A 23,361-nucleotide genomic window follows, 5' to 3' on the forward strand; every position below is an offset into this window, starting at 1 on the left:
ACATCCCAGACCCTCTGTACAAATGAAATGTACGAGGGTCTGGTTAGGACCAGGCTACCTTCCCCCCCAAAAAAACTTTCATTAGCCCCCCCCCCCCCCCCCCTTTTTTCTTCTTCATATTTTAAATCCAAAGGTGTTAATTTCTCTCCCTAAAACCCACTAGAGGACACTATTTAAAAGGATATTTTCAAAAATGTATTGTTGGGGGAACATGCCCCCAGACCCCCCTAGTTTTTGCTGGGTCACGGGAAAGATAATAGGTTTTATCTAGGGGCTCAGTCCCCCCAAAATTGGGAACCTAGATTTTCCCCTGTTGTGTATGTCCTCATTATAATAAGAATTTGAGTTGATTTAGTTGATATAGTTATTTGGCAAGTGCATCTCAGGTGATGTTACGGAGTAATCCAAAAGTAATGTAACTAGTATGTAACTCGTTACTTTCAGCAGTGAGTAATCTAGTAACGTAACGCATTACTCAAAAAAAAAGTAACTAGTAGCCTAGGCTAACATGTAATCTATTACCTTTTTTGAGTAACTACCCAAACACTGTTTAGCAGTATTAAATCACTTTAGAGGCCACAGTCTTACGACACGTTTTTGTTCTCGGTCCCTTGTTGCCTGTTGGTATGCGCTCCACATAAACATAACCTGACGGTGCTCCATGATGTAGGCTTATGCCTACGATATAAATGTAGAATTTACCAGCAAATTGTATGTCAACAACAACTGAACGAACCACGTGACCTTTTTCACCTTTGGACTGTGAGTTTTGCCTTTGTGAACGCAAACCGGATCAATTGAAAACTGTAAACAATGTAGCCTATCATCATTGATTCAATTCGATTGGTTGCAGAATTATTCCTACAGTATGGGTATCCGTTTATTATATCAAAACAATTTAATCAGCATAAGACTATGATAAGATGTAGTAAGACAAATTAAATATAGGAATGCTTTTGTTTTGGAAACACTTTGTCAGGGTCTTCCACTTTTACAATCCCAGATATCAAGGTACTTCAACTGTATGCAGTGTCTGCTTCAGCACACAATTCTCAGTTAATCTGAGTTACACAGTAGGAGGCAAAAAAAAAAGCCTTTAGCTCCAGTCTGAAGAGGCAGGTGAAGAGTTTTCTGTTCAATGCTACCTGTGTGTCTCTGATAAAGCCAGAGAGAGTCATGTGGACATATCTGCCCATTCCAGGTGTTAACACCTCAAACTACATATTGCAGATAAACACCATATTTAAAAGGGAAAGGAGTCTTGTTTATCTATAGAAACCAGGACTGTGTTGACATTTTTATACATGCAGTTCTAAATGGGACTGAGGTTATGCTACAGCCCCTGGGAGGTTGAACATCATCCAACACGGTGCTCTACCCATTACTATAGAAAAGTCATATTACCACGAGGGTTATTAAGCTTTATTAACCACCATAAGTAGCTATGAAAATAAACTAAACCCTGTTTGTGGGGGTCTTTAAATGTGCCCTATTTTTAGACTGAGCGAAAGGGTCACTTGTTTCTTTTAGTTCTGACCTGGTTTTATTCACTCTAACATAGAATTCCACTCATTGGTCAGAGGTTACATAGATCAGCCAATGCAGTTTTTTCTATAAATCAAACCATTTAATCAGCTGGAGAAAAAAAACGTATGGCATATACGATTTCTGCCACGATTTGTATTTATTTAATATGAATGTAATAAATTATTCACACCTCTTTCACTATTTTCCATTATATTTCTACTATTAGTATGATTTAGACATTTGAGTCTGAATGGCTTGCCCTTTTGACCTCATTCAGTGTGGTGTTAATTTGGTCTCAACATGTGTCCAAGGTCAATTACTTAGCAGTTCATCTGGAATGCGGTGGGTTTTAATCTTGTTTTTTTTCTCCATCAAGTTGGATTAACTCAGCATTCTATTTTAAGTTTATCACAGCTGCAGCCATAACTGGGGTTACAGTCCTTGGAATGACTAGATTGGGCAATACTTCGGCAAAATTGAAAAGCAGTAGTGTTTTGTTAGATTCTTTCAAACTGGACTTTGGGACAACACTATAGTTGCCTACTTGACCCATTTTCTTGACATCCTAGACTAAATAAATATTATTAATGAAATATCAGGTCAAGACCCAACTGATTTGAAACAAGCTGTCATTAAGCCACTTCTTAAAAACAGACCCTTGATCTTGGACTACAGGCCTATTTCTAATCTTTCTTTTTTTTAATACTTGGAAAACAAATCTGTCCCAACTGTGCAACAGACTCTCCTGAAAGGTCCAACATTGGCACACCCCATTCAGTCAAATCCCAGCAAGCATAGTCATGAGTTCCCACACTTACTCTTAGTCTATTCTTCTAAATGTCACTGTGGGATTGACAAAATCCACCCCCGAAAACAAAACTATTGGCAGTGTTAGTTTAAGAATAGCAGTCATTTGTGGGAATGCAAAAGAAATGACCATTACACATAGAGACACGTGCATGCACAAGCACAGGTTCACTTGTACACTAAGTCTGCCCTGTCTGCTTGTCATAACATATTAACATCGGATCAGGCAGCCCCCTTCGTGGTTGCTATGGCAGCAGTGAGTGAAAAGTGTCTGACTTTAGGCTGATTCTCCAGGCTCATCATTCCATAGAGAGCTGCAGCAGGGACTATACATGGGTCTAACACTTACAGTTCACTACTAGAGAGCATTCCCTTCATGTGTGAAGATTAAATGATTCAAAAATAGCATGAATAACCACTATTACATTTACCACTGCACTCCACATTGTTCTTTTTGCAATGTTTGTGAAAATGTTATCAGTGATGTAACGTGACTCACTGACCCATGCAGTATGTCAATTCCGAATTTTTAAGAGCACTGTCATGAAATGTTACTTTTTGGGTTTGCTAGTCAGTGCCTCTGCTCTCTCGGGTGTTTATCTGCACACAAATTGTGGCACAGAATTTGCACCATATTCAGATTCTGAAATATAGGACCATCTTATATTAAAAAAAATATAATTTAAAACTTTTTAAATATGACCTGTTGTGACTGTGATGCAGTTTTGGTTAGCAATATATTATTTGACCTGTCACTCTAATGAACGCATCCAACGGTCAACAAATACGAGCATGGTTTATGGTCCTGAGTTCAAGTCACCACATTATTTTCTCCATCCAATAGAGGTGTAGCTTATCCCAGTATCCAGCATGCAAAAAAGTCCATATCTGCTGTCCACCTTTTTGATGTATCTCACATACATTCCTCAAACGATATGTTATTCCATTTCATGTGACCTGTATCAATTTTTGTATGTTTTAAATCATACACAGTAGGGTTTCCAACTGGGTTCCGGCAACGCTTTCTTCCTTTAGATTTTTGCTCTAACCCCACCATATCTCTTGCTCACATATGTTATTGCTCATGTTTGTTATTACCCAGAATATTATTTTCCAGGACCGGTAAAGGATTTCTTAGCCTTTCAAAATGAAACCATACAACTGTCATTTCAATAAAGGTTAGGAACATTTGAATGACAGCTGTTTATGCACTGTTGCTTTTGACCAAAGCAACTGTTTACAACAATCAGTCTGTTGGACCTCAACATCTTTGGTTACATTCCAGAGTTCAGAGACATTGTGTTTTTTTCAAAACAATTATTTAACTTGTAATTTCGCTTTGGAGATACAAAAGTGTGAACTCACAGTATGCTGTCAAAGATCCCTTATGGCTCACAGATGTCACAGACCAGTTACATTCAGATTTCTTAATGTCCTATCATATTTGACGTACAGAAATCGTATACATTTTCCCTCAGTTTTTTGCTTGGCAGGACTACATCTTTTATGAATATTGTTCCTTATTCATATTAAATGCAACCTTCCACTTCTCATATCATGCCATTTTCCTGAAACCCTGGTTATTCTGAAAATAATGTGGTGAGATACAACATTTGCATTTAAGGCCCATAAGTTAGTTCAAAAAGTACTTTTTGGGAGCGTAGCTGCTATAATTTTGTACTATTTGTATCTCTTGTATCTCTTGTACTATTTGTATTTTTATATTGTAAATTATTTGGCTACTTTATATGTTATTGTATATGTTTTATTAGTATCAGGTAGACTTGTACCTTTTAGTATAGTTAGACCAGATATTTAAGTTTTAGGATTCCTATATGTTTAATGTATGCACCTTCCTGACAAAGTAAATTCCTTGTCTGCTCAAACTTTCATGGCGAATAAAACCCTTTCTGATTCTGATTCTGATCATCTTCAATCAAACACCATATACTGCATGATTATTGTGTACACCCCTGCTTAGAACAATATTGTACATACACACATTTCTACATTCTACATTCTACTACATTTCACAAATTCTCTTAGTTTTAAGGGACTCCCTCAACAGCAAACATGCACCATAAAGTCTCATTATCCCACATTATCTTTTTCTCCTGCCTTGATCTCTATTCTCTGCTGCTCTGAGCTGAGCTACGATCTCTCTCACACCCTCCCTCCCTCTATCGCTCTCTTTCTCTCTCTGATTCTAGGAGCTTTGTGTGCTTACTGTAGCTCCTACGCTCAGTGCGAGTGCTGCTTGTCTCCAACTGTCCTCCGAGGGCTGCTATAGCGAGGAGAGAAGGAGGAGTGTTTGTCCTCAAGCCCTTGGCTGAAAACAAGAGAGGACAAAAGAGATAGAGGGAGAGAAAGAAGGATAATATAACAGAGGAAAGCACATTTAGTTCCAAGATAAAGTGAGACAGGGAGAAAGGCATAAATGAGCGAGCAAGTGACAGAGCAAGAGCAGAAAGAGAAGGGAGGGAGTACTGGCTAACAGGGAGAGAGAGAGAGTGAGGGAGAGAGAGAGAGAGAGTGAGAGAGAGAAAGAGAGAGAGAGAGAGAGAGAGAGAGAGGGAGACAGGTATCACACTGCAGACGCACAGCCACTGTCACTGCTCCACAGCCAGAGGACAGAAGCAGAAACAGCAGCAAACAACAACAGCTACGATGGAGGAAGCAGACTCTATCATTCATCTGAAGCTTCATCCTTTTCATTGAAACCACATCTCTCTGGGACCATCCTGCCAAGAGAGGACGAGGAGAGGGAAAGAGTAGGAAAGGAAAGAGAGAGGGCGAAAGGAGTAGGGAATCTCACTCTGCCCTTCAAAAGGGGGTGGCACAGTCCCTTACTCCTGTCGGACTAAATTACGCATACAAACAGTCGTACTTAGCTTAGCTTTGGATGATTTGGGGCTGTTTCCGTCTGCTGGTGACATTCTGGACTGAGTGGATTTACTTTGCTCCTGTGGAGGACCATGGGGCTATGCTGGAGGGGCACACCGATCCCTCACATAAGGACAGGGGATTGCCGGTACCTGCAGGTGACAATACTGTTGTTCTGTGGCATCTGGAAAGCAGCCCACACACAGACAGCAGACAACAGCAAGTCTGTCTACTTCTGGGAAACAGGTATTTCACTACTTTTACAAAGAGTTTGAGGTAACTGGTCTGAAAATATGTACTGTAGTGAACTGTGGTGTAGCTGTTTGCTCCTTTTGGTTAGAGTTAAAGAGCTAACTATGTTTCAGTGTGTTCTCATAGTGTTATGCAGGATATCTGAGTACAGTGAGAAAATCCTTCAAACAGTACCTTGTACCTTGTTCAAATTCAAACCTTTAAGCTAATAGTTTCTTTTGCATGTACCATGAATATGGAAGGGGTATTCCATGGGCTTCCTTCTCACTGGCCTCTCTGAAACATAAGGCTCAAAGTAGATTGCATGCAGCATTAAATAGTGATTATCTCAACTCAAAGAGCTTACTCGATAAATATTCTTGCTTTGTCAATATTGGAGAATTGCGGACTTGTAAATTTGATTTAAAGAGCAATATGAAATCTCTTCATACATGGGTGATCGCAAGAAACACCTAGAGCTGGTGGGATTTATTTGAGATTGATTCTTATCTGTCTCCTTGGTGAGATCATGAGTGGAGCATTGCTATTAAACATGTAACAATGAAACGTTAGTAGACTGATTGAGTATTTCCACACAGGAGTATACTGATTGTATAGTGTCTTAAGTTCCTAACTCTTTGGTGCTCCCATCCCTGCTTAGGACCAGAGCCTCAGTGGCTGGTCTCGTCTCTCTTATGCCCCTGCCATTTTAAAGAGGATGTAGCCGAGTAAGGAGATTAAAGGAGCAAAGATTTAACTCAGGAAAAGCAGCCCAGGGAGTCAGGCATTCCTTTAGAGAGAGAAAGAGAGAGAGAGAGAGAGAGAGAGAGAAAGAGAGAGGGAGAGAGAGAGAGATAGAGAGAGAGAGAGAGAGAGAGAGAGAGAGAGAGAGGAAGAGAGGGAGGGTGGAGTACAAGACTATTTATCTTAACCCACATCCATCCCACTGTAGGTCATAGTGATTACACCTCTCTCCCACTCGAAAGCACTTCCTCCCATGCAAGACATACAAGCTCTCTTGTCAAAGTGAATTAGGTCTCTAGATTCCGACTCCTCTAGTTAACTAGTCCTCTCTTTAACTAAATGTAGAATATCGATTTGATATTAGTCATGGAGCTCTCTGTTCAGATTCCTTTTCAGCAACCAGTAGATAGAGCACTGGTAGGAGCTGTCACACAAGACAGATTTAAAAAAAAAAATTAAGAAAGAAAATTTTAGTATTTGCATATGCATGTGTTTGTTCCGTTTTTTTGCTGTTCAAGCTGTTTACATAAAATGTTATATTTTTGCACAGAAGAATGCAGCGAAGGGAATATTCTGCTGGAAAGCAATGTTCTGATGTTTGCATAATGATGAGTGTTGCTGAAATACAGCTCCTGTCTTCAAACCGTAGGGAATTGGCTCACTTTGCTTTTATTGGTTTCTGTGAAAATATGATCTATCTGTTTTGGAGGTAAAACAATTTCGGTTATATTTTCCTCTGGATGGTTCCATTAAAATGAGGACTATGGAGACAGAATGCTCTGACCGACAGTACCCTACGATAGTGATGTTCTTGAAGGTGATGATGTTGACGCCTTGGGAATGATGATATTAACGATCACAAAGTTATTGGCTCGGATGTTGATGGTGATGATAATGATGTGTGAAGGGTTTCATGAGGCTGGGTGGGATTGTCTTGGTTATCGTTTTTGTACATTTTTTTTTGCCTTTCATATTTTTCTTTGTCCCTGATGAATTTTCTCTTGCTCTCATGTTCTCTCTCTCTCTCTGTCTCTGTCTCTGTCTCTGTCTCTCTCTCTCTCTCTCTCTCTCTCTCTCTCTCTCTCTCTCTCTCTCTCTCTCTCTCTCTCTCTCTCTCTCTCTCTCTCTCTCTCTCTTTCGCACACAGGAGAGAAACTCCCTCCCAGTTTGGTGCCGTGTTTGCTTCATTAGTTCCTGTTAGTGGAGTGACAGGCCTGGTTGGGGTTAGCTGTCAAGACTGCACTAGCAAAAATGCCTATCACAGACCAAAGCAATTACCAGTGTGTGTGTGTACCTGTGCGTGTGTGTCTATATCTGCAGTGCACTACCATGTGTGTGGTGTGTACTGTTTAGGACTTTTAAGGACTGGAGAACTACAACCCCGTCGGTGTTGTTGAGATCAATGTGGAGAACAGCACGACTACTGGCTGGCATGTCTGTCATTACACAGTGAATTTTGATATGCAAATCTAAGTTGTTTTGCAAGGACAGGGTGGATTGTTCTGGTGTGACACCAAGGCAACGCACTGTGTTTGGCAGCACTTCACTACTGTTGATTACGGATCTTTTGTGTTCAGTCTTTGTACTAGTCTTACAACTATACACACACTAATTTACATAAAGAAACCTCTGTTGCCTAAATAAATCTTAGAAATAATACATTTATTTTTGTATATTTACAACAACAAAAATCACGTCTTAACATTTGCATTTGTACTGGTCCAGGTTGCTAATCTGCCATTGGGATCCAGATTATCCATTATTCAGATTAGGCAGGAGACGTCCCTGGCTTCTGATCAGCCCAATCCCATTTCACAGACTCACTTAGTTGGTCTACTCACGCTTCTCTGCACGTTTTCTACCCGGGTCACCTGATTCGTACACGGGCTATTCTGCTAATCACTCCTAATTGCTTTCAACCAACACCTGCTGGCCAGTCACTCTATCCACCATATGGGAGTTTGAGTCTTACTACAAATATGTGTGTGTGTGTGTCTGCATGATTGTGTATGTGCATCTTGTTTCTCTGAAAATACCTCTCACAAGCACAACTCAATCCTCTCTGAGTGGCTCAAATATGTCATACAGTAATGCCCCCTCACTATTGTAGCTGCAGACACTCAGAACTATGTGTCACCATGCTCTGCTGATGTCATTCCTCCATGAGAGGGGACAGTGAGGACATCTGACAGGCCATTGTTAACCGAATGCTTTTACCCAGAACAATGGCTTAGGCAGTGAAACATGTCACCCTAGTTGTGACTCTGGGTGGCTCTCAACAACACCACCTGCTATTACGTCAAACAAAGTGAATGGTCGATCCAAGATAGAGAAGGAGCATTGTTTACAAGGTCAAAAGGTTAATACTGTAGAGCAAGGTTGTAATTGTGCTGAAATTAATACAGCCAATCATACTGGGCTGCGTTTCCCGAAAGCGTCGTGAGCCTAAATTGATCGTAGAATCCATCGTACAACAAATCCTAGTTTTATGGGCCATTCCCAAAGACATCGTAGCTAAAGTGTCTCTTGAAAATGTGTATCTCTTGAAAGTGTATAGATTAGCCTACTCCTTGCGAGCATGTTTGGGAAATGCACGTAAGAAATATTGATGGTTTTGTTTCTTGCTCGATCTTTGCTACGATCCATCGTTATCAGGAAATGCAGCCCTGGACTGTACCATCCACACGCATACAATATGGTAGACAAATTCAGGCCAATCTCAGTTGACAGCACTGTGAGTTGATAGATTATTCATGTCGTTGATTGCAGTTCAGCCTTCAGTTTCCAGTGGCTGGCTCAGTCATTCATTACTCACAAAGGGTGAAGTCCTGGCTATAATGCTGTGGACTTACAGGTCTTAAATGTATTGGCCATGCTCCAGCACCTGGATATACAGTGTCAGACTGACAACTGAATTGGGCAGGAAACAAGCATATGTCTGACTCAGTTAGTGATGCTGTCTCAAGAAACAGTCATGGGAATAGAACTGGCATCATTCCAATGCATTGTATCCCTGGGAGATCCCCTCTTCATTTAGAGAGTGCATTTTAATTTGACCCTTTGTCACCCTCATTAGCATATAACCTGGGGACATACAAGCCCATGCAATGTAATTGGCTGACCAATCTTTTAGACCCTTGGCAACAGTCTACTAATTTGGTCTACGTAAGTAAGGTTATTCTCTTGGAGTTTCATTTTTTATTTAAGGAACTGGCCAATTGGTTTGCTTTTATTTTATCATAGCATGCCAGTATTATTTGTTTATAATACATACCAATTGATTCAGTTGTGGTTGTGGGCATAGATCCGAAGAGCACTACTGGAAGAATGCAACAACAGCTAAAGAACAGGCACTCCATGCATATACATCTAGGTAGCAATTGGAAGGAGTTATTTTGTTTACATTAAGACTTTCAAAATCTTTTTATATTTAACATAGTGTAAATAATATTGTTGCTGAACTGTGAATCAGTACTTCCTTAATATGTTGATAAAATAAAGGATGTTCAATGTCAAAATGCTGTTAAAATTCTAGTCTTTTTAACTACATTGAAATGTGCTCATCAAAACCTCACATTTTGACCTATTTTATAGTTCTCAAAATCCGCAAGCTCTATTCCAAATAGACTTTTTTTAAATGGCCATCCTACAGTGACAATAAGTTTGTTTAATCTAAATGGCAGAGCTTAAACTAAAACCTGGTCATTACTGATATAGAAATGCTAGCTGGATTAGAGATAATACTTTATCCTAAAAACTTTATTTATAGTGATATAAGGGGATTTCCACCATTACACCATATTCTGCCATATTCTGATGGTTTACAACATATGACATGTAGACACCAACAATGTCATAAAGCTCTATGCCTTTGCACAATGTGTCAGATGCATGGTGCAAAAAAAACAGGTAATTTATAATGTTGAGATTATGTTGTGGGTTATATTCTGATTATACTGTAGGACTGAACTGGATTTTGGTCTATTTGCTGCCTGTTAGCCTTCATAGAAAATGTCTGTCCAATTTATTGAAGCATAAACTAATCAAATACAATTTAGGTGTTAATAACACTTTCATAAACATTTCCTTAAAAGGCAGTGCGTGTAATAGTTAAAAAAATAAAAACACTCTTGCAGGAATAGTGGGCGAGGCCAGAAAAGTTTTGAGGTTTAATTTAAATTAAACCTTTACTTGCCCTAACCATAGAAGTGCAATCCCTACCATTAACCTTCAGTGTAACAACATTTTGTAATCAAAAGTATGAGTTTCTCACAGAATGTCTGGATTTACGATTTACTAAACAATTATTGCCTAGTGCCAAAGCTGCCATGGCCATGCCCCCGTTGTTTGGTCCTGTTTGGTCCTGTTTGGTCCTGTTTGGTCCTGCCCTGGTGTTCGGTGTCTCCCTGGGTGTTCTCCAGTGCTGGTCTTGTCTGTCTCTCCTGGCTCCCTGCACCTCCTGTGTCTCGTTCCAATCATCCAGCAGTTGTCCATTGTGTAATCACCCGCCCTGTATATCTGTTTGTTCCCTGTGTCAGTCAGCCCTTGTCACATTCTCGTGGTATATGTTTTGAATACCCCTGTGTTGTCCCTGGTTTACAATAAACCAGGGTTTACAAGAAACCTTGGTTCCTTAACCTGACTGCCTCCTGGGTTTTGGTCCTTAACTCTGCACCCACAACGTGACAAAAATGGTACATTTGGAGGATTAGCAATTCAGACATCAGGGGAGTGCCATTTTATATTTACTCTAATCTCTTGTAAGAAGTGATATGCCAGCTACAATGGTTTGAGAGGAATGGGGTTCATGAGAGAGGGAGCTACTACTGCAAGTAAGCAGTCCTCCATCTAGGGGGGCATCCGTCTAACTCTTTCTATTCATTGTTCAATCTAATCTTCCTCCATCCATCCACCTGTTAATTAGTTTTATTTCTATTTTATGTGACATTGCAATGTCAGAGACTGGCCGGAGAATCTAGAATTTTGGGATTTGGACAACATTCTTTTTGTTTCTGTAAGCAATACAATTATGCCCCATAGACTGTGTTCACAACCCTCACTGACTGTGTTCACGACCCTCACTGACTGTGTTCACGACCCTCACTGACTGTGTTCACGATCCTCTCCCTCATACGACCGAGGGTGTGTGGACACAGACAGGGAGGGAGAGTCTTCAATCCTCCCCAGATTCCTTCCCCGCCACATTCCCCTTCCCTGTCACCATCTTTCATGTCACTTTCACACATGCGCAGGCTAATCACCTTTGCCAATCCCCTGGATTAGTGAGAAGGAAACAGATGGGATGGTATAAGAAAGAGCACGCCAGGCCATGCCAAGCGAGGCCAGGCCAGGGAACCATGTCAAGTCTCTCTTTCCTCAGTTTGGAGGAGTCCTCATGTTCAGTACATGTACAGTATGCATCTGCACTTTTCTTCCTTTTCTTTCCTCTCTTGTACTGTGAAAACCAGCCATACATTTTCGGTAAGTTTGGGACTGGCATCTTACCTGCTCCTCTTCCTCCTCTCCTACCTTTTAACTCTTTATCTATTCATCCATCATTTGAATCCAGCCTCTGTTTTTCTCTCTCTCTCTATTTCCATCCTCCCACTCAGTTGGTTCCCAAAGATGTTGAGAAAAGGGCCAAGAGTCACCCGTGTCACTAAACCAGGTCTGCCAAAAACATTTAACACACACTATAAAAAGCACTGTAATTTACATGCAACTCTAGCAACCAACTCATTCCACAAGTGGAAGCTTTTGCATCCACTCTAAAGCTTGATGGTTCTTGTAGGCCATTCTGTATGATAGCTTGCTGTAAGGATGTCATGTGACTGATAGAGGGGGAGAAATATGTTCTTTACTGTGTTTTCTCTGATTTGTGTTGTTGTGCATGTTGACATTTTCAAAACGATTGATCATACTATGGAAATCTTTCCATGGTTAATAAAAATTGATTTAGTGAAAAATGATAAATGCTTGTGTAACGGGTGTGAACCTGTGAAACTCACTCCTCAGGTATGTAATGGGCCACCCGTGTCAACAAAGAGCTAGCTTTTCTTTGGCGTAGCTGGTAGTGGTCGCGCTTGGCAAGTCAGAGTTTGTGCGTTCGAGCCCAGCGAGTGGCGAACAACGCCTTGTAGTGATGGAGCGTGGCCACGTCCGTTACATACCCGTCACACTTGTCAAAGAGTATCATTAGGGGCTGAATCACGGTCTTTGTGATTCATAAAATAAATAAATTGACTTCATAAATTTGACTGTTTATGCTCAGTATCTGCACAGTACAGTCATATTCTTTCAGAATGCTTTATTCCCACAACACACAATTGCTGCTGTCAATCATGGGGAAAAAAAGCTGTTCTACTTCAAGCACACTGAAGACACTTGATTAGATAACCTGTACCCTTTATGTCAGCAGTGAAAGGAGCTCATTCGATAGCTTGGCACTTGTGTTCACTTATTATCTTATTCATCCTCTCATACATCATCTACCATAAGGGCATAGGTGTAGAAAGACATCTCTGATATAACAAAGCCATTTTTTTCAATAAATTCTCTTGATGGTTAACGTCTCCAAACATAGATACATAAATACAGTCTGAGAGCACCTATCAATGTAAGGGAGAACAAGATGATACACCATGACAGCAGTTTTTGCTAACCTGTTTGACATTTACCACACATCTGTTACACATACAGTATGCCGATTCGATTCTGTGTTTTAATGCATCTTCTGAGCAAGGGAACTTCATAAGTTAAAGGTAACCATCCATTTAGATATTTGCATACACATTGGACCACAAAAACAAAACACATTAAGCTATTGAATGATAAAACAATTTCCAGGCCCATGTAACTGCTATCTCAGTTTGATAAGGTTTTCTCAGTTGATGTGATTACAACTTCTAATTTAACGGTAGCAACTGAATGTAACATGCGCCTAGACTTCTCACTCTGCTCTCAGCTACCTTGGCTTCCAATACACCGATCTTATGGCTGGACTGCAGGCCTTCAATGAAGATTGTGTTTTTCTAGAAAGTGCGGCTGATAGGATTATACAGCTGTCACAGCTGTCAGTCATGCCTCCAGCCCCATCTTGCCATAGGCTGCCAACAGCGGTATCCATGGCAACTGTGCTCATATGATGACTGTGTTATGTCAAAGCCTCTGGCTAGGTACCTGTACCTGTTGAACACCTGTCTGCTACTAGTCACCTCAAACCCGATGGATGCTTAGGTAATGGGGGATCACTGAAGTCTCACTACATTGTTTGTGGAATTCTTAAGTAACAATAACACATGGGCTACTGACATTAGAGTATAATGACAAAATACTGTAAAGTTTCGCTTTTGTGTAATAGAAAATTGCAAACTAATTACAGAAACCAGGTTTACGAAATGGCCTGCATATTTTCTCTGCAGTGATGTCCTTCACTTGGAATAAGGGCAACTGTTGAGACTAAAGCTAATGTATGAGGATGTGTGGGTGAGTGTGCCTGAAGTTTTGTGTTGACTGCGTGGTATTACTGTAAGTGTGTGTGAAATGTAGGTCAGTTCTTCTGCTGTACTCTACTGATGAACTCCAGAGTGAGGATGTGGATGACTGTTAATGATCTGAAGGTGTGTGTGTGTGTGTGTCTGAGAATATATGTGTGTGTCTGTGTGTGTGTGTGTGAGAATGTATGTAAGTGTGTGTCTGTGTGTGTGTCTGTGTGTGTGTGTGAGAAAGTATGTAAGTGTGTGTCTGTGTGTGTGTGCTACATCTGTAACCGCATCCATCAACCGCTCCCCCACCACCACCACCATACACCTACCCACCCCCGACTGATAAAACATCTAAATCACTGTTAGAAGAGTCAGCGTGAGAGCTAAAGTCTATGAGCACCAAAAACTCTGGGTCAGCATTGAACGGTTTTTGCACCTCATTAAAAGAAAAGCTTGCTCTGATGAAATCATTCTCTGGCCAATGGTAATATACTGATGATTAATATTATAAAGCGTGGTTGGAGGCCTTGACCCCGGTGTGGGACTCTGGCCCAAAGACACCGCTGCGTCTGGTATTTACATGATTACCGACTTGAGTGGGAGATATCACGGAGGAGAGGAAGAGATGGGAGTGAGAAGTGTGATTATGGTGATTCACCAGTCAGTTAATCAAATTGTGGGCAACATAAAGAAAAAAAGGAAATACAGCGGTAAAAAAATGGAAATTACCGTTTGTTATGAGTAAAAAAGAGGTGGAAGAGCAACTGCTAAGAATAAGAGTAAAAGAGGAATGATGGAGGAAGGGAGATAAAGGGTAAGGAACAGAGGGAGGAAGAGAGATGGTGAATGGGAGGAATAGTGAACTGAGGGTAAGTGACACAGCCAAGAATGCGTGGAAAGAGGGAGACGGTGTCAGTGCCCTCCTTTCCCCAGCGCACCACTATATCTTTGAAATGAACTGGCTTAAGTGTACTGCCTGGGAATAGCTAGTATTAACCTTTAAGGGTACTTGACATTATACTGGATTTTTGGGGGCCTGAGTCATATCACATTCCTCCATGTATCAGCAGCCCCCTCCAGGGGTGCCTTTCTTTTCCAGGAGAGAAATACTGGGCATTACAAAAGAAGAAAGAAAGTGAAGTGTGCGAAGCAGAATGGAGTAGAGAACTAAAATGAAGTAAGCCAAGCAAGGCAGGAGAGATGTAAATACTGAAGAGGAAAATGAATTAACACTTCAAGATGAAAAAGTGTTCAGAAAGAAATAATATGCAATCCTTCCTTTAGTTCACATTGCTACAGTCCCAAAACCAATTATTTATCACTGATTATCAAAGTACAACATCTTCTTTTTATTACATGGATTTCTCTATAATTGTCAGCAAATATAGTGTGTACATCAAGAGGAATGTATGGACTCTAGCTAGAAGGACTTTAGGCTCCACCACCACGCTTCTTTTATCTTTAAAATGTCTCTCCACCTCATGTTCCTCAAATCCTATCAAAGTAGTGATTCAACCTCAACTATCTTGGCCCATCTGCTCTTTGAATCGCAGGGGGTCGAGTAAAGTGGAGCAGTGTTTGATTTGGGGGAAATGGGGTCTTGGAGCAAGGATTCTGTTGGAGAGGCTTTGATTTGGTGTCTTTGAACGTGTCTCTTTGGTTTAACGACCTGTGCCCCTGGTGCGGCATGGTCACTGGTCACAACAACAAAATAGCGCTGTCTTGAATCCAATCAATAGGCTTTCTTTTGTATATTGACTAATAATCCAGTACATGCATTTTAGAGCAGCTACAGTGCAACTTTCAGAAAATATTCATGAGTTGAAAGGACTTGTAAACATGAAACTGCTTAGCCCAACTCTAATTATTGCATTGTAAAGCATAATGTTATAGCTTGTCAAGGATGAGAAAGGGGAACAGTTTGGATGCAAATGGCATCCAATCCTTTTAACATCTGGTTTGCGACAACATCTACCTGCACTGTTCCCAAATCACTCTCAGAATTACAGCTAATGTCCTCACAGTATCCTTTACAAACAAATACACATATACACACGAACGCACACACACACACACACTCAAATCCTTCTGTCATCATGTTTATTATTTTACCTTCTGTCCCCCATGCCACCTAACAGATGGATCTATGAGACGACATGTAGAGGAAGACCTGTGTGTCTGTCTGTTATGGTTTCTACCACCGTGCCCATGCTGCCCTTCTAATACTCTACTGTATGTGTGCCACCAGCTTGTATACCTGGCAGTGCTCCACCCTCCCACGCTCTGTCCTCCTGTCCCATTCTCTGATGATTTACTACTGTAATCAATGTTTAATGGATTCAGCCTACTATATCCTCCCAGCCTGATGTCAAGAACAGATCACACCTTCAACTGTGGAACGTTCCTGATGTGACATGTGTTTGCTAGTGAGGGAAAAGGTGTCTACATTTAAAGACACAGTCATATTTTTGCCTTTCTGGAGAGGTTTTGAAAACTGATTATAAAGAACCAGGTTCTGATAGAGGAAAGATATGGAAAATATATTAGCTCTTACTAAGGTGTGTTAAGTTCAATTTGCTCTTGTTTGAAAGAGGAGTTTCGTAAGTTGTCTCTGAGCTGAATAATGATGTTCCAGTATAAGAGGAAAGAACACAAGATTTGTTTGTGTCTTGAAAATCATGTCTCAAATTGCCGATGCAGAACAGGCCTCTTCCCCTTAATGGTTTCCTTTCTGTTTTGATCCATGAATAAGGGAAGAAGCTTTAGGGAGAACACACAAGCAAATCCATTATCTGAGTTTTCTGTGTGTGTGTGTGTGCGTGTGTGTGTGTGTGTGTGTGTGTGTGAAAGAGAGGAAGGGGTGAGCGTAAGAGAGAGGAGAGTATCCTCCCACTCCTGGGGTTCCTCTTATGTTTACCTGGCTAGAGACAGAGGTGTGTGCTCATTCATCTCACCATCTCAGCTCTCACCTTCAGTGATAAGGGGACATTCTTTATTGCACTGACCCTGTGTGATCACAGTGATGTGTGTGTGTTGGTGTGTGTATGTGTGTGTTTGAATGCTGGTTTCTTATCCCATCAGCAGCAAAGTAGAAAATGACTTTCTTTTGCTCTCACGTTGAAGCTATTTTTGTTTCCTCAAATGTTTTGCAAAAGCTATAACCAAAATTATGAGGAGCTTTAAGTGTTTAATTTGGATCTAATTTGTTTTCCTCTCATGTTGCTGTACTGTAATTGAGCTCTGGTATTTATACTGATTATAGTTTAAATGGCCAAAGATGGAACACCACCATGGAATCAGTATTAGGAACTCCCCATTGGCTGTATGATCATGCATTTCTCTGAAATGCAGTCCAAAATGCCACCATAGCAACTTTGTCCAATCATATTGCACATTTCCACACTGAAAAGAAGATACCGTATGGCCTATATTGTTTGAACAGTAAGCTTACAGTACATTGGATACAGTTCATTAACCACGTGGATGGTTCTGTGCGGCTGAACGTTAAAGGTTGCATCGCACAGAGCAAACATAATACAGTGATTTATGCCACTGTGGGCCTACTGACAGTCTCTCATGATTATTGACTCATTATTTTGTCCAGGTTTTAATATACTATTTGGGGACCCTTTATGAGACCTCATAAGAAATGTCAAAGGAATCCTTAGGAATTCCTCATCCTTCTTATTGATATTGATTTCTAACTTTGAACCTTGAAACAATACTGCTATAGAAAAGTGTCTAAGAATATCTCTGTACTACCACGTTGAGTGTATCCCTTGTGTAGTGTTTGGGTCTGTGGGACCCATTTTCAATGTTTACTGAAAGAGGTGACACATTTAATTGCTGTGTTATACTGATACTCATTGGCCATGACTCACTTTCTGTGATCACATTTTCATTGAGTGCCCTCTGTGCACCCCCTTACACCTGTATGCTACAGTACTTATGTGGTGTTTTGGATTGGAGTGCTTGGGCTGTTCAGGGATAATGACCGTACATGTGTAGTTGGAAAAAAAAGACAAACTAATAGAAAATGTTTGCTGGATATCTTCACTCTAATTGATTATCAATTGAATTAAATAGCTTGGGCTTGGTTTCTACAAAGCACTGGCCTTTCTTTTGATTTAGAACTCTTACAATAACAACAAAGATTCATGTCCCTTCCATGACCGCTATTGATGTCCTCACAGCCTTTACCCTGACGCCCCATATAATGTGCTCATTAGGCCAATTAACAGGCAGTGTCAGAGAACCAGGAAAGGGAGTTGGTTGGGAGAATCAGACTGCACATAAAGGCCTGAGATTGGGATCACAGATCTATCACCTCCACTCGATACCCAGGCTATTTCCGTGTCTCACCGTTAACAGGTCCCTCCTCATTTCAGCCTAGTAATTTCATTAGAAGCAATGCCGCTGTTCACTGCCAATCCAGCTGAGTTGATTCCACCTCCTTCGCTTTGCCCAATTTCTGTCCTAGCAACCGTGAGGTGGGAGAAATACAGAAATAGCCTCCTAGTGAGGTTAACTCCTGTGTGCCTGGGTTGGGCACAGTACAAGGACAAAGAAAGATTGCAACACAGCAGTTTGATGAATCCCTGGATGTCTTTACAACAGAGTACAGCAAACTTCACAGGGAACCTTTCCAATTGAAAGGATCTGTTCCCGGTTCTGTTCTGCTGCTCCTGGAAGAATCTTTAGGAAATGTGTTGGATCAAAATTGTTCTTTGTTCAAAAAAACCTTTATTTTGTAAAAGAATTTGAAAGAATATTTCAGTGCACTATGCCCTATACTCTGTTTTTTGTATCAGCAAAAGACCCATAGTACTGTTCATGTTCCCTGGCATAGAATTCAGCAGTGCCCATTATAAATAATACAAAGGGGTTTGTTCTCCGTTACAGAGTTGACATGGAGCTTATTACCTCATCCTCCTCAGTGCTTGTCATTTCCTCAGCATCTACATAAGAACATTTTGAACACACAGACACATACACACACACACACACACATGCACACAGACACACACACTCAACACATACGGTATACAGTTGGTGCAAAAGTGTTTAATGATGTGATATTTGCACTGCAGCAATGCTTGTGAGAATTTACAAGGCCATCTTATATCTGAAGTTGTCTTCCTCTTTATATGTGTGTGAAATGTGAAATACAATTACAGAAAGAGCAGGTGTGTGATCCTATGGGAAAAGGAGCTGTCAATCATCAGAGCTATTCTTGGCCATTTAGAAATGGGTGAAAATGGCTGACAAGCTATACAGGAATGAATAATTGGCATAGAAGCAATTTGCAATACACATTTTGAAGTATGGTTTTCAGATTTAGTTGTTATATTTTACATATATATCCACCTCAGTTTGTTTTTTGATCAGGTGTTATGTTGCTTGAATATATTGTTAATTTGTTTTTTGATATGAAAACATGGTTTGAAGGTCTATAGATTAAATCAGATTCACCCTAAGGTATGTTTATGTTAGTTGTTTTCATCTTATTGTGCCTTACAGCTCATATGAAATAAAAGCAAACATGAAAAGACTTGACAGAAGGGGGTGGCTCGGCCTAATGGTGCGATCACAGTCTGTCTGTTTTGGCCCACTGTGTGTGTGTGCGTGTATGTGTGTGTGTGTGAGGCTTATGACAGGCTTAGCTGAGATTTAACTTTCTCCACACAACACCTCCTACCTACCCTACTGCTGTTCGTGTGGTGTCCAAGCAGGATCCTAGTCCAACAAATGAGTACTAACACTTCCATGTTCTCAGTTTAGTGTTTTCTTAAGTTATCTTTTTGCAAAGCAGAGTACACCCGTTTGGGAAACAAGCCTCCTTGCTGTGAAGCAGAGTTAGCAGCCTGACATGTAAAAATGTTCAATCATTGCATCAGCTACTGTTGCATTAATTATTTTCTTGCAGATCAGGATTGGGATGTGTTTGTAATTACACTGCACAATGTATCCTCAACAGTATGCAAAGTGCTTAGGGCTAACTTAAAGGTATATTAAGTCTTTAGGATACACCAAAATAATTATTGTTTGCTTGTAGTATTGACATTGGTTATTGAGGGGGGTTTCGTATCCATTTTAAAATCTTCCATTTTATCCCATCAGTTCGTCTTGGACAAAACAACAAAGAGTTGTTTAGTAGTGTGTCCTCAGCTCAAGTTGTTGTTTTTACTGAAGAAAAACAACATTGTGTCCGAGTGTTGTGTAACTCGACTATTGAATTCAGATGTAGAGAATAATCTATTGTGGGTGACGCAAATCAAATTGTTGGCACCAGCGTTTCCTGGGGGTGTTAAGATCTCAGCATGTGATTGGTCGTTTTATCTTAATAAAATGACAGTAACATCATCTCATTGCTAACCCTCAAGCAACCACCACACATGCACACATTGGCACACCCACTTGTGCATGCATATTGACGTGCAAAAAGACACACTTACAGTCCTATAATCTTGCAAACACCCACATGCTCCATGAATGCAATGGGCACAATGTTATCATTGGCATACATGCACACTCATTTTCAACCACATATTGGCTCATCTTAATCCATCCAAGTCTGCATTATCAGTCATATAATTGACTGTAGAAGGCTCATCTCTAATATACCAAAGATAATGCCCACTGTTATTTGTGTGCGCAATCACGTGGGATTGAAACCATAGCAGTATGGTCCAAGGAGAGCCATTGTATATGGTAGATACAGTCTCTTATACTTTCATGTGCCTTATATGTGACACTAAAGCCATCCATCACACATTGTATCAATATTATTTTATGATTTCCAACCATAGCTTAGTTGTAAATATGTTGGATCTGAATGACCAACCCATGGCATATAAAACCTGCTTGCAACTCTGATCACCCTTTCTGCTCCACTTCACTTAAAGACTCTCTACGAGGAAGTCTTAGATGCAAGTGCCTCTTCAGATTGGAGTCAACTACAGGAAACACACTTACATCATGTGAATATTTAGTCCACTCCAAATGGGTACCAACCCAACTCTCTTCACTTCAACACTGTCTGAATTAATTAAGTAAGTATATAGGATATTGGATAGTAAAGTATGTACGTATGCATGCACATCTGTGATAAGCAGATGTTTTTGCAGTGTGTGGCTAACATTCCAAGTTTTGCCATGAAGCAAGCTTGTCAGAGCCTTGTCAGCTAAGCGTGAATGTGATCACTTAAAAAATAAGCAGAAAACACAGAAAATATTTTCTATTTTTTTACTTCATGTACCGTGCTGTATATCGTTATTCCAGATGTTCCATATGATCCATATGTTAACCTACTTGTGTTTCTGCAAAATAAGCAACAATAATGGTTGTTTACATTTAGTCATTTAGCAGACGCTCTTATCCAAAATGACTTACAGTAAGTACAGTCACATTCCCCCGAGGCAAGTAGGGTGAAGTGCCTTGCCCATAACGTCATTTTGCACGGCCGGGAATCGAACTGGCAACCTTCTTTTAATAGCCCGATTCCCTAACCGCTCAGCCATCTGATTCCACATGTTTGTGCACGTTTGTGCTGCACAAAGAAACTTTTCACTGAAGCGTTTCGACTCAGCCAAATGTAGTGTTGTAATTGTGTTTGCTCGCTTAACAGTCCCGATTGAAGTAGTATCTCCTTGAGATGCAAAAGGATAACTACATGAACCCGCAGACTGTTGTATTGGGAAGACGTGTAATAGATGTAAAAATATTTTTTTTCTTTATGGATTTCTTACTGTACATCATAATTGTTTTATTTTAATTTTTTTTAAGTAAAGTTGCCGTTTATATACACATACACGGGATGTAATGACAATACAAATTATCTATGAGAAGGCTACCATTAAATCTGCATAACATTTTACATATAGGGTATACAAGTTCATGAGAAACATTAAATGGCAATTGCAAGTGACAGGATCATACATGTACTGTAAATAAACATATATAAGATGCCTACCAATTCAATGTACTTCATATACCATTAAGTACAAATGTAGTCAAATGTGGGACACAGAAACATTTACCTTGTAGGATGAGTGTTTGTGTGATTTTATCTTCATTCATGGATACTTCACTAGAAAGGGTCACTTTCCAACTCCCCTAATTGGAAGGAGGAACAAAGAATAAAAGGAGCACTGTTTAATGCATGAATTGTATCATAGTTTTATGCAGTGCTTTTTGAAAGGGTTGATGATTCAGAATCATCACAGAAGCCTTTAAACCATGCAACTCTGATTGTTGTATCCCAGCTAATGAAATGCAGGTCAAGTATGGGATAAAGAGCTTCAGTCAATGGTTTGTACAGTAGCAACACAACCAAGGGCACTGATCGCTCTGAACACGGGGTACATAATTATCCATGAATATTAAAAAGCTCAAAGTTTTTCTTCAAACGTTAAGTGCTAGCCTCTGGTCAATTTCCTACTCTTTATTTAGCTTTTGAATATTTGTATACATTCTTGCAAACCCTGGATTTAGTAGTTAGCAAAGGGTTAGCAAACCCTGGTTCCCTTGGGCAAAGGGATGATGTTCATTTGATGGTTCAATGATATTCTTTCTAAACACAGTCCACAAGGAGTTGGCCTATTTGAATGCTAGCACAAAAGCCCATGTAGAGGTCTCTTTATCCTCTTAACTTCTAGTCTCTCCCAAGTGGGATATAACAACTTTGCACGATGCAAAGCAGGCTGTTTCAAGATTTTGGTCAAACTAATTGCTCCTCACAATGTGATAATGTTGGTTTTTGCCATAGGCTTACGTAAACACAGCTGGTTTGAGTGTCTCCTCCTCTAGATATCTGAACTGCCATTGTTCTCCATATGGAGTAGGGTTGCTACCCGTCCCAGTTTTCAAGGGATTGTTTTCTTTTCTTCTTTGGGAACATTTTTTTGTAAAAATGTATTTCCCAATTTGAATTCCATAGTTTACAAAATGTCATTTGTAATTTTGTTCTACTGCTATTCTATTTTCTTCCAGGCGATGTTCATACATCTAGTTAAGTGTCCATAAAACACAGCGAAGATTGTCCATGTGTACTTTTATTTGATTGGTAGCAACAATAAAAAAGCTTACTTCCGCTTAAAATGTTTTTTTTTTGACAGACACTGGGATCTCGAGAGCTCAGACATTCTACAAAAGGAAGTTTGGGCTTGTTCCGTTGTGGTTTGTCTAAGTTGTCTTTCTACTGCCATTCTCTGAGCAGTGAGGCAGTGTTGAGGGCTCTACCTGGGAGAAAGCACCGTGAGCTCTCAAGGGAGAGACCAGTAGCTTTCAAGCTAGTCTCAACCTCTTCACTGTGTGTACAAATTAGATCCTCAGTCTAGAGCATGAAATAACTTGCCTGCCTCATCTAGTCATTGTGGCCCTACAAATTGACCCTACAGAAATAAAAGTAAGCTCCTCTGGAAGCAGTCATCAACTATGAATTGTTTGCAGGTCTGTCTTTTCCGTTTACGTCACCGTCGGTCATGTGTAGCCTCGCACAGCATGAGCTGGCTAAAGGGGCACTGTTTGTAGACCAAGCTGACCTGCTTGATCCTTAAAGTGACCAGTGGCATGCCAGTGGCTACTCAGCCTGTCCAAGCTGCTGTGGCTGTAAGTGGATTGGTCACTAACACCACACACTCAATACTGCTCAGGGTGTTTGCATGTATGTCATTTCTGCACATTA

General features: G+C 40.4%; 1 protein-coding gene across 1 annotated transcript in view; it reads left to right on the forward strand.

The window, feature by feature from the left end:
• Positions 1 to 4,953: 4,953 nt before the first annotated feature.
• The window catches only part of LOC124480187 (thrombospondin type-1 domain-containing protein 7A), a 55,945-nt gene continuing 37,537 nt past the window's right edge, over positions 4,954 to 23,361 (forward strand). Inside the window, exon 1 of the mRNA XM_047039292.1 lies at positions 4,954 to 5,463. Within this exon, the coding sequence (XP_046895248.1) occupies positions 5,310 to 5,463 (154 nt within the window). The 5' untranslated portion in view covers positions 4,954 to 5,309. The remainder of the gene's footprint in view (positions 5,464 to 23,361) is intronic.

This window comes from Hypomesus transpacificus, chromosome 2 (genome assembly GCF_021917145.1).
Source record: "Hypomesus transpacificus isolate Combined female chromosome 2, fHypTra1, whole genome shotgun sequence".
In the NCBI taxonomy this organism is placed as follows: Eukaryota; Metazoa; Chordata; class Actinopteri; order Osmeriformes; family Osmeridae; genus Hypomesus; species Hypomesus transpacificus.